This window comes from Kogia breviceps, chromosome 11 (assembly GCF_026419965.1).
Source record: "Kogia breviceps isolate mKogBre1 chromosome 11, mKogBre1 haplotype 1, whole genome shotgun sequence".
Taxonomy (NCBI): domain Eukaryota; kingdom Metazoa; phylum Chordata; class Mammalia; order Artiodactyla; family Physeteridae; genus Kogia; species Kogia breviceps.
The window spans coordinates 74,344,115-74,356,140 of record NC_081320.1 but is presented as its reverse complement, the minus strand read 5'-3'; the positions used below and the strand labels follow the sequence as shown (position 1 = coordinate 74,356,140).

At 47.1% G+C, this 12,026-nt stretch overlaps 1 protein-coding gene across 4 annotated transcripts in view; it reads left to right on the top strand.

Annotated features, from left to right (window-relative positions):
* Positions 1-11,710, top strand: part of VIT (vitrin) — a 125,045-nt gene extending 113,335 nt beyond the window's left edge. For all 4 annotated transcript variants that reach the window (XM_067007812.1, XM_067007810.1, XM_067007813.1 and 1 more), the window contains 3 exons: positions 1,605-1,831; positions 6,500-7,013; positions 10,526-11,710. In XM_067007812.1, the coding sequence (XP_066863913.1) occupies positions 1,605-1,831; positions 6,500-7,013; positions 10,526-10,704 (920 nt within the window). In that variant the 3' untranslated portion in view covers positions 10,705-11,710. The remainder of the gene's footprint in view (positions 1-1,604; positions 1,832-6,499; positions 7,014-10,525) is intronic.
* The last annotated feature ends 316 nt before the right edge of the window (positions 11,711-12,026 follow it).

Here is a 12,026-nt window from a genome sequence, read left to right as displayed (position 1 = left end):
TGGGTTTGGGTTTAGAGAACTGAACCCATTTTCCAGCTGGTTTAAGCAGAAAGGGATTTATTTCAGGGTATTAAATGGTTTTGAGAATTCCTGAAGAAATGGACTCTAGGCTGAGCTTTCGGAGACGGCTTCCCAAGGCTTCCTGCGGAACCAGGACCTCCAAGGAGCTGTACCTCTTCCCAAATCAGGAAATTGCTTTCTCAACTCTGCCACCACAGCCTCTTTAGGAATCTGCTTCAGCCAGGAAGCCACCATGATCAAGAAGTTTCTGCTATAGCTACCAGCTACAAAACCATGCCTTGCCTTCTCGATTCACAGCCACAAAGTGAACGCTCTGCACCCTACGTTCTCAACACCGAGGAAGCTGGTGACCAAACATAGGCGCCTCTGCTAACACTTCCCTGGAGACGTCAAACACTCTACAGACTTGTCAGCAGAAACAGCAGAATCAAATCTCATGTGTGCGCATCATTTCATGAAACTAAAACAAATCCAGAACTAGCTGCAAGGAAGCCTCAACAACGTCGTTTTCAGATGTCCTCCCTCTGCTTTCAAGACATGCTGGAAGGCGGATGGAATATGTACTGAGCACAAGTTGACCATGACCTCCAAATTTACGATTGGTGGGGTCAAGGTGATCTTCTGATGGCTCCCCACACAGTGGCTGCCGGAGCACTGGTCTCACCCCAAGCTGCCGTAGCCCAGCCCAAGGAGAGGCTCCCGTCACTTCAGCTCCCCCCGTCCCACACTCTGCGAAATGGCGCAGGGGCTTAGTGAGGTTGGTTCCAGCACCCAGGCAAAGAACAGACACTTCTGTTCCTATGAAAGTTTTTCTCACCTGCTTGCTGGTCTTTAAAACTTTTATTATTTTTTGAATTTAATTTTTAAAATTGAAGTACAGTTGATTTACAATATTAAGTTAGTTTCAGGTGTACAGCAAAGTGATTCAGTTATATATTTTTTCAGATTACTTTCCATTATAGGTTATTACGAGATATTGAATATTGTTCCTTGTGTTTTACAGTAAATCCTTGTTATCTATTTTATGAATAATAGTTAGCATCTGTTAATCCCATACTCTTAATTTATCCCTCCCCCCATTCCCTTTCCTCTTTGGTAACCATAAGTTTGTTTTCTATGTCTGTGAATCTGTTTCTGTTTTGTATATAGATTCATTTGTATTATTTTTTAGATTCCACGTGTGATATCATATAATATTTGTCTTTGTCTAACTTACTTCACTTGGCATGATAATCTCTAGGTCCATCCAGGTTGCCGCAAATGGTGTAAAACTTTAAAAAAAAAAGAGAGAGAGAATTAGAAGTTAAAGGTTTAAAATGAAATGGGAGGGAAACAGCTAGTGGTAAAAAGAGAATTAGAAGTTAAAGGTTTAAAACGAAACGGGAGGGAAGCAGCTAGTGGTGATGGTTCCACGATATTGTGAGTGCATTTAATACCACTGAACTGTACACCTAAAACGAGTTAATGTGATTAAAAAAGAAAACAAGCCAACAAGGGAGGGAATGAGTATTTTTCTGCATCTCTTTATGCTGCTGTGATCAGTTCCATGATCACTCCAAGCATGAGTTTTCTTTTTCTTCCAGGCCGGGCCATCTCCTTTGTGACTCAGAACTTCTTTTCCAAATCTAATGGAAACAGAGGCAGTGCTCCCAACGTGGCCGTGGTGATGGTGGACGGCTGGCCCACGGACAAGGTGGAGGAGGCATCAAGGTTTGCAAGAGAGTCAGGAATCAACATTTTCTTCATCACCATGGAAGGTGCCTCTGAAAATGAGAAGCAGTACGTGCTAGAGCCCAACTTTGCAAACAAGGTATGTAAGTGGGAGACCCACCCAACATAAGAATTCCCTGCACTTTGCAAAGCTGTAACAACCACCCAGGCTGGGTCTCTCTTTCCTTCTAATGTGTGTTAAGCTCACTTCTAGTCAGGAGGGCCTCCAGTGAGAGACTAGTAAGTCTGGAACCTGGAGTTATCCTCTCAAAGCAACACCCCGCCCCCCCAACACCACCATGTACCTCATGAACTGAGGCCCAGCATCAGCACCTTGGGAGGAGCAGGGTCCCCAAGGTCTCACAGTAAAGGCTCCCCTGAGCTCCTCCTAGAGCCCCAGGGGACCTCAACTGGGCAGCCCAGCAAGCCTTCACACGAGCATGCACACGGGCACACATGCACTGCAAGTTAACTAATCTGATAAACAAGAAAAAGGTATTGAATCAAGTCAGGGAGATCAGGATTTCAAACTTAGCTGCCCCTCGGTTCTGGGGAAATGCCTGGCAGGAGATGGGAGCAGAACAGATGGGGATCCAGGCCCTAACACCCATCCCCCCAAAGCAGCCCATTTTTTGGTATATTTGTACAATGGGACCCTACATAAACCTTCCTCCAAAGACAGGACCCCAGGTTTAAAAAGGAAAGGAAGAGAGAGGGCAGACAGCAGAAGCAAGAAGAACTAAAACCCTGCAGCCTGTGGAACAAAAACCACATTCACAGAAAGATAGACAAGATGAAAAGGCAGAGGGCAATGTACCAGATGAAGGAACAAGATAAAACCCCAGAAAAACAAGTAAATGAAGTGGAGACAGGCAACCTTCCAGAAAAGGAATTCAGAATAATGACAGTGAAGATGATCCAGGACCTCGGAAAAAGAATGGAGGCAAAGATCGAGAAGATACAAGAAATGTTTAACAAAGACCTAGAAGAATTAAAGAACAAACAGAGATGAACAATACAATAACTGAAATGAAAACTACACTAGAAGGAATCAATAGCAGAATAACTGAGGCAGAAGAACGGGTAAGGGACCTGGAAGACAGAATGGTAGAATTCACTGCTGCGGAACAGAATAAAGAAAAAAGAATGAAAAGAAATGAAGACAACCTAAGAGACCTCTGGGAGAACATTAAACGCAACAACATTCGCATTATAGGGATCCCAGAAGGAGAAGAGAGAGAGAAAGGACTCGAGAAAATATTTGAAGAGACTATAGTCAAAAACCTCCCTAACATGGGAAAGGAAATAGCCACCCAAGTCCAGGAAATGCAGCGAGACCCATACAGGATAAACCCAAGGAGAAACATGCCAAGACACTGGTTCTCTGAGAAGATAAAATTGATAAACCATTAGCCAGACTCATCAAGAAAAAGAGGGAAAGGACTCAAATCAATAAAATTAGAAATGAAAAAGGAGAAGTTACAACAGACTCTGCAGAAATACAAAGCATCCTAAGAGACTACTACAAGCAACTCTATGCCAATAAGATGGGCAACCTGGAAGAAATGGACAAATTCTTAGAAAGGTATAACCTTCCAAGACTGAACCAGGAAGAAACAGAAAATATGAACAGACCAATCACAAGCAATGAAATTGAAACTGTGATTCAAAATCTTCCAACAGGCTTCCCTGGTGGCACAGTGGTTGAGAATCTGCCTGCTGATGCAGGGGACACGGGTTCGTGCCCCGGTCCGGGAAGATCCCACATGCCGTGGAGCGGCTGGGCCCGTGAGCCATGGCCGCTGAGCCTGCGCGTCCGGAGCCTGTGCTCCACAACGGGAGAGGCCACAACAGTGAGAGGCCCGCGTACCGAAAAAAAAAAAAAAATCTTCCAACAACAGTCCAGGACCAGATGGCTTCATAGGTGAATTCTATCAAACATTTAGAAAAGAGCTAACACCCATCCTTCTCAATCTCTTCCAAAAAATTGCAGAGGAAGGAACACTCCCAAACTCATTCTATGAGGCCACCATCACCCTGATACCAAAACCAGACAAAGATACTACAAAAAAAGAAAATTACAGACCAATATCACTGATGAATATACATGCAAAAATCCTCAACGAAATACTAGCAAACAGAATCCAACAACACATTAAAAGGATCATACACCATGATCAAGTGGGATTTATCCCAGCAATGCAAGGTTTCTTCAATATACACACATCAATCAATGCAATACACCATATTAACAAACTGAAGAATAAAAACCAGATGATCATCTCAATAGATGCAGAAAAAGCTTTTGACAAAATTCAACACCCATTTATGATAAAAACTCTCCAGAAAGTGGGCATAGAGGGAACCTACCTCAACATAATAAAGGCCATATATGACAAACCCACAGCAAACATCATTCTCAATGATGAAAAACTGAAAGCATTTCCTCTAAGATCAGGAACCAGACAAGGATGTCCACTCTCACCACTATTATTCAACATAATTTTGGAAGTCCTAGCCACAGCAATCAGAGAAGAAAAAGAAATAAAAGGAATACAAATTGGAGAGGAAGAAGTAAAACAGTCACTGTTTGCAGATGACATGATACTATACATAGAGAATCCTAAAGATGCCACCAGAAAACTACTAGAGCTAATCAATGAATTTGATAAAGTTGCAGGATACAAAATTAATGCACTGAAATCTCTTGCGTTCCTATACACTAATGTTGGAAAATCTGAAAGAGAAATTAAGAAAACAATCCCATTCACCACTGCAACAAAAAGAATAAAATACCTAGGAATAAACCTACCTAGTGAGACAAAAGACCTGTATGCAGAAAACTATAAGACACTGATGAAAGAAATTAAAGATGGTAAAAAAAAAAAAAAAAAAAAAAAAAAGGAAAGGAAGAGGATAGGAGGGAGGGGTGGGGGGATGCCCGCCAGCTTTAGTGTTCTGTGTCTCCAGATCTACTAGGGCTCAGCTCCCCGCATGAATCCTGTACTTCATTGTCCTTGAAATTCTCATCTCCCTTAACCTTTAGGACACGGTGTGGCTCTTACTTCATTTGCTCTCTCCTGTTTTCCATCTTGTACCCTAAGTGTAGACTTCCCCAGGTCTCAGTTATTGGTCCTCTCCTCTGCTCCCACTAGGCTTTCTCCCTCCAGAACCTCTCCCAGGGCCACAGCTTCAGTCTTTGCTCTCAGGCAATGACACACTCATATGTCTCCCTCCCTGGTCTCTCCGGAGCTCAATAGCCATTTGTTTCCAGCTGATTGACTAGTCTCCACCGGATGTCCCCAAGAACCTTAAACGTTACATGCGAAATGCCAAGTGCATCATATTTCCCACCCAAATTCTTTCCTTCTCTGGACTGTACATACAGGCCCCACAGCTGTCTGACACCCAGAGTCACCCCAGGACACCCTTTCAGCTCCCATGTCACAGATCTCACATCTGTCCACTATTTCCCATGCCCAATGCCACCTCCCCAGTTCAAGCTACTACTTTACATCTATTATTTCTCCCTCCTGGGTCTCTCCAGCTTAGATTTCATAATGAAGCTCATGTTTACGAAGCGTTTTTCCAGTCCTGTGGGGGTCCTTGCTTCAAATCCTTCATTATTCCCTATTATTCCCAAGGTCTTCTGGAGTGTGATCCTAACCCAGCTTCCCAGCGCATCTTCCTAGCTCCAGCCACCTGGCGTCCTGCTGTGACTTACTCAGGCTGCCTGGTGGAGAATCCCTCCTCTCCATCTGTTGGCTACAACTCAGCTCAGCCTCAACACCCAACTCATATGCCACCTAAGCCATGGAAAGTTTTACGAACCGCATTAGGTTTTTACAAACCAATTGAAGTATATTTCCTAGGACATTTTAAAGTCATTTCTTGTCTTAAAATGTTTTAATTATACACCTTCGATCATAGCCATCAGGTCTGTGATTCTCTCTGTGACCCACGCACACCCACCCCGTCCCCCAGAGAGGCAGCGGCAAGGGGGACACGGTCACTTCCAGGAGCACATTCAAGGTGCCTTGAGGTTTTTTCTGGAACAAACTTGGGCACAAGTAAATATTAAGTTGCCTGGAGGCTGGGTTGTCCAGAGGACAGAGCTTGGGTTCTACGAGCAGACAGATTTGTGTCCCGGCCTCAAGGATTCAAGGGATGTCACTTCGCAGCTGGTCCTCAGTTTGTTCCTTCATGACAAGGGGGTTATAATTCCACTCTGTAGGGTTAAGGTGGGGAGTTAGTGAGATAATCCGAGAACAACTAGCGTGATGCCTGACACACGTGTGGAACCCCCTTCCTGCTGGATGCAGGGCTGCTCTGGAAACAATTCTTTAGCTGTGTCTCATGCGTGCCTTTTGTTTTCCCAATCAGAACAAAAGCTTTCTTTAATCTCTCCCAGGTTGATGCCCACCAATGCCAACTTCATGGCTGGCTGCCAGTACAAATGAACAGAGGGGCCTGAAGAGGCGTAAATATGAGGCTGAAGCCAGTGATTCCCCGCTCCCTGTGGATTTGCCTGACTGATGGCTCTCCACGAAAGCAGAGACCTGGCTGAGGGCGTGGGATTGAGTCCAGGGATAACTTGATGGGTCTCTGTCCCGGTGAACACCTGACTGGGTGAACCGAGATGGAGAGAGAGCATTAGGAGGTGGTGCAGAAAACAAGCATCTGCCAGCTCCTTCACCCGCCCTGGGTGGGGGGTCAGGGGTCGTGGCCAGGCCCCTGACCTGGCGGGTGGCCTCCCCCTGTCTTTCAGGCTGTGTGCAGAACGAACGGCTTCTACTTGCTCAGCGTGCAGAACTGGTTCAGCCTCCACAAGACCGTGCAGCCCCTGGTGAAGCGGGTCTGTGACACCGACCGACTGGCCTGCAGCAAGACCTGCTTAAACTCGGCCGACATCGGCTTCATCATCGACGGCTCCAGCAGCGTAGGGACGGGCAACTTCCGCACGGTTCTCCAGTTTGTGGCCAACCTCAGCAAAGAGTTTGAGATTTCCGACACGGACACGCGGATCGGGGCGGTGCAGTACACCTACGAGCAGCGGCTGGAGTTTGGGTTCGACGTGTACAGCACCAAGCCTGACGTTCTCAACGCCATCAAGAGAGTGGGGTACTGGAGTGGCGGGACCAGCACGGGGGCTGCCATCAACTACGCCCTGGAACAGCTCTTCAAGAAGTCCAAGCCCAACAAGAGGAAATTAATGATCCTCATCACTGACGGGAGGTCCTATGACGATGTCCGAATACCGGCCACGGTCGCCCATCACGAGGGTGAGTGAGCTGGTCTTGCTGACCGGTCTGGGGCTGAGCATCCCTCTGGGGCTTGGTGGACCAGCGGGTCAAGGAAGGGACTGTCTCTCTATGCACTGGTTTTGCCTATCACCTAATAAACTGTTCAGAACTGCAGGGAGACTGTTAGGGGTGTAGTTCAACACTGCAGGCCCCACTGGGCAGCAGAGAAGGGTCAGGCAGGGGGCACCACGGTGGTTTCCACAGTGTCACGGCAAACCACGGCCTGTGGGTGACTGCGGATGTTAACGTCCCACACTCAGGCAGGACACACCAACATGTGACACATTGAAGAGGAATTTGACCCATGGCTTTCATCTCCATTGAAGACCACAAAATTATGTTCGAAATTTGAAGAAAAGGGATGTTTTAAAAGAAAAGTGCTATTTTTGTAAGCAACTGCTAACCAGATATTGGAGTTTTGGGGGAGACCTCAAATTTTCATTCAAAATATTTAAAGAGATATTGCCGTATGAAAATTTGGAAGAGGGCAACAGAAAGTTTACGACCATGAAAAGTGAGCAAACTATTTTTGTAAGTATTCACAAAATCGGTCATATTTAATGCTTTTTTTTTTTTTTTTTTTTTTTTTTTTTTTTTTTTTTGCGGTACGCGGGCCTCTCACTGTCGTGGCCTCTCCCACTGCAGAGCACAGGCTCCGGACGCGCAGGCCCAGCGGCCATGGCTCACGGGCCCAGCCGCTCCGCGGCATGTGGGATCCTCCCGGACCGGGGCACGAACCCGCGTCCCCTGCATCGGCAGGCGGACCCTCAACCACTGCGCCACCAGGGAAGCCCCATATTTAATGCTTTTTGACAGAACCTATGTATAATCAGTTTTGAAAGTGCCATAAAATACCAGGACAATACAAACAACCTGGAGAAAACCCCAAGTGATAGGAATACTGGTAATGATAACAGAAGTAAACTGAGTGGTCCGTGAACCAAAAACCTGTAGCTAAGTACTAGCGAACAGACTCACTCATTGTGGGGGACGTTTTCTCGTCTGTCTACATTAAACTTGGGCTCAGATGCAAGATTTTCCGTATTCTTTAAAGCTGCTTTTAATCCTTCTTGAGACAAGGAGGGGTGTAAAAATAAACAAGCCTTTAGGAACCAGCAGTTCTGGCTTCTGGAAACCAAAGTAACCAGACACCAGGTTCGGACGGTCTTCGCAGAGATTTGCCCCGTGGGGAGCACTCGTGATGGTGGGATGGCAGGTGGCCCACATGCCGGCCTTCACAGGGCTCCTTGGGCTCCTGTCAGCAGAGGGAGGATGGTTTACAGCTCAGAAGCAACCTACCCAAAGTTCCAGAGTGGGAGGGCGCAGGTGGGGCAGCTCTTGACAAGCCCAGGGCTCTCCTGCTTTTTCCAAACGTCTGGGCCCGCTCGTGCTCAGCTCCACTCTCTCATTTTCCGAGATGCCCCTCCTTTGCGCCTCACCCAGAGGGTAGCCTTGGCCTACTCGTCAGGAGAAGTGAAGCTCGAGGGAGATGTCCTGGGAACTATCAGGGCTGTTATGTTCTAGGCAGCTTTAAAGAACAAGGACCAATAGAAAAGGCTGGCTTTGCCCAATGTGGACAGTGTTCAGAGAAAAGACACTGGAGAGGTAAGAGAAGGAACTGGCAGCTTAACTTCAGCTCAACGAGCCACAATGGAAGAACAGCTTAGGGACTTCCCTGACAGTCCAGTGGTTAAGACTCTGAGCTTCCACTGCAGAGGGCATGGGTTGGATCCCTGGTCTGGGAACCAAGATCCCTCACGCCGCGTGGCACAGCGAAAAAAAAAAAAAAAAAAGGCCAGCTTAGACCAGAACCACGTGAGCTGTGGATGGCTCTCCAGTCAGCAGGACAGGGCACCCGGAGGATGCTGGAGAGAGCGATGTGGGCCCTGTGAGTGGCTGGCAGGGGAGAGGAGCCTGGCCGGAAACCCTCACCCAGGCTCTGCCCTCCGTCTCATGGCCATCTTGCTAACCCCACCCTGGCCAGCCTGGAGGGGGCATGGGAATAGGTCAAGCTCCTGCTCACCAGGCAAGAGCCACACACCAGGCAGTCTGTTTCCCCCCTGAGAACAGATCCCCGCCCCCCTGAATTCCTCTCCTCCCTGCTCCGTGTTACAGTCCAAACTCTTTAATCCTACTATACTCGTTTCCATTTGCATCTAGAGCAGCTCAAGTCCCTCTCTTCCTAAAAAGGGAAATAATCCTCTTTGACCCCATGTTCTAGCTCCAGTTACCACCTGCCTCCTCTTTAGAGCCACACTTCTGGAAAGAATCAGCTATACGTGCTGCCCCACATCTTCATTTCTTTTTCACTCTCAACTCGCAGCAATTCACTTGGTTTCTCTGGCATCTACTCCCCGGCTGCTGCTCCCTTCAAGCTACCGATACCTTGTTTCTGTTTCTTCCGAATCCAAAGAGCGCTTTTCCCTTTCATCTTCCATGACCTCCTGCATCAGTCAACTCTGCCCGCCACTTCCTTATCGGTAAACACTTACTTTTCTGTGGTGATGGAGCAGGTGCTGGGACACAGCTCTCCAGGTCCTCGTGCAAGCAGGGTTCCTCCACGGGGAATGAGGTTGGAGCCTATGGCTTATAAAGTCACCCTCAAGCCTAAAGTAATTCACTGCCACCGTTTTTTTGCCTAGGTTTGCCGTAGAGTTTATCCGCAAGGCAGACCGGAGAACCAGCCTCAAATCTACCTCCCCAAGGGCAAGGAGCTTGGGGTATTTATAGGATAACAAGTAAAGGAGCAGGGCGGTCTGAGGCGTGGGGAGTGTGATTAGAAAAAGGTGTGGAAGTGTTGCTCTGCGCAGGCGTAACCAAACTACAGGCCTCTGCACTTGTTCTAAAGGTCACCAAGCGGGCACTCGCACATGCTCCGTTGGAGGGTCAGTGGTCCTATCCTGTCTTAACCAGCTCAGCTGAGCTAGACGCAGCTGACGCTAAGGTCAGCTCACAGCTGACTCCAAGTTTCTGGAGTACAACTTGGACAAACATCTTACTGTTTAGGCTAGGAGGACATGCAAGTCTTAAATCGACCTTGATTAGTGAAGGCAGGTGAAATGGATTTGACTACCTATAGTTTCATTTTCATTTAAAAGATCTCAAACCGACTTTCGATGCATATAAGACTGAATTTTGTGCGCCTCTACACACAGAGCAAGTGTGTGCCATGTGGTGCAATCTGCACGGCACCAAAGTTTCACTTGTCCAAATGTCATCCCCTGCTGCTCCTGGACATGAAATTCTTATCATGCATTTACTCCATTTTCCTGTTTTTTTTCTCTCCAAAAGATTGTAAACTCCTATGAGATAGCAACTATACCAAATTTATTGCTGCTGGCATACAGCAGATGTTCATGCTTTGGGCACATTTCTGATTTTGGACTCGGTTGCCTTCAAGCACAATGGCCAACAGAGCAGCAGGAAGGCAAGGATTCATTTCAGTACTTTCCCTTGGGGACATCTGCTTCATCTACCCTTTGTTCCCACAGGAGTGATCACCTATGCCATAGGCGTGGCATGGGCTGCACAGGACGAGCTGGAAGTCATCGCCACTCACCCTGCCAGGGACCACGCCTTCTTTGTGGATGAGTTCGACAACCTCTACAGAGTGGTTCCCAAGGTCATCCAGAACATTTGCACAGAGTTCAACTCACAGCCTCGGAACTAAATTCAGAGCAGGCAAAGCACCAGCAGATGCCGCTTTCCCGACTGGCTCTGGGACAACCCCCAACGCTTTATGGGACACACGTGGGGCAGCAAGGCACTTAGGGCTTGGAAACCACATGCTGTTATTTTTCTTTGCCAGTGTGGGTTTTCATACTTCGAAACACAGAGTTAGAAAGGTGATCATAAATTTGTAGAATGAGCCAAAATAATACATCGTTTGGGGAATGCTGGGGATTTTACATTTTGAGAATTGTTTTCAAAATAGAAATTGAGAATAGAACACAGCATTTACGAAGGCTTACCTAGAGCTTGTGTGAGATTTGTAACATTTTTATTTCCCATTAGAATTCTGTAACTCTCCACAAGTTTTATTTTTGTCATGACAATATAGGAGTTGCTTAATTGTTTGACAGGATTTCGTGCAATCACTCTGACCACGTCATGGGTAGTGTTCACAGGGTTTGTGGCAGGGCCACCTCTCTGCTCTACGCATGCCCCAGAGCACCTGCCGTGCATTCTCTCCTGGCCCAAGGTGCCATCGCACCCACGGGGGTGCAGAGACAAGGTGACAGCAGCACGGCTGCTCCTGATTCACCTCCCTGTTCTCTATTATCAGAATCACTGTGTTCCTGCAGTATATGGAGCAGTTGGGGAATGGCCCTGGAGGACCGCACTGACCTGGCTTTAAAAGTGGTGCATCAGGCTGGTGCAGCCACCCTCAGCCCGAGCTGTACATTAGAATCACTTGTTCCCAGGCCCCACCCTAATCCAGTGAAAGCTGAGTCTCTGGGAAGGGAGCCTGAGCATTGGCAGGTGGTACTGATGATATGCTGCCAGGATTGAGAACTACTGAGCTGCCTCGGAGGGGTCAGTGTTAGAGCTGTTTCCTGGGAGAGCCCCTGTTTATGCCTGTTGCTCCGAGTCCCATTTAGTTTAGCATTTGTCTTGCATATTTCATGTTAACTACATACTGTTATTACTAGTTGCATTAAAATAAGCTGGCATGGGTTTGGCTGAACTCCACTTTTTTACTTCTGGCTTCTACCAAGGACTCATTTAGTAGGATGTGAGATTACATACACCATAGGGAAACATTCAGAAGAATCCTGAAGAGAGATGACTAACTTGACAAGTTATATCCTGTAAAAAGTGTGCTGGAGAATGCTCCTCTCAATGGAGGCCGAAAGGCAGTGCCTGTGTCAATATTTGGGACAAAATATTTACCTAAGAAATTTTGAATTGAAAATAGCATCCATTTAGCAGAATTTGCATAGAACTTACCAATTCTCAATACCTCAGGAGTTACTGTCAGTTAAAAATGTT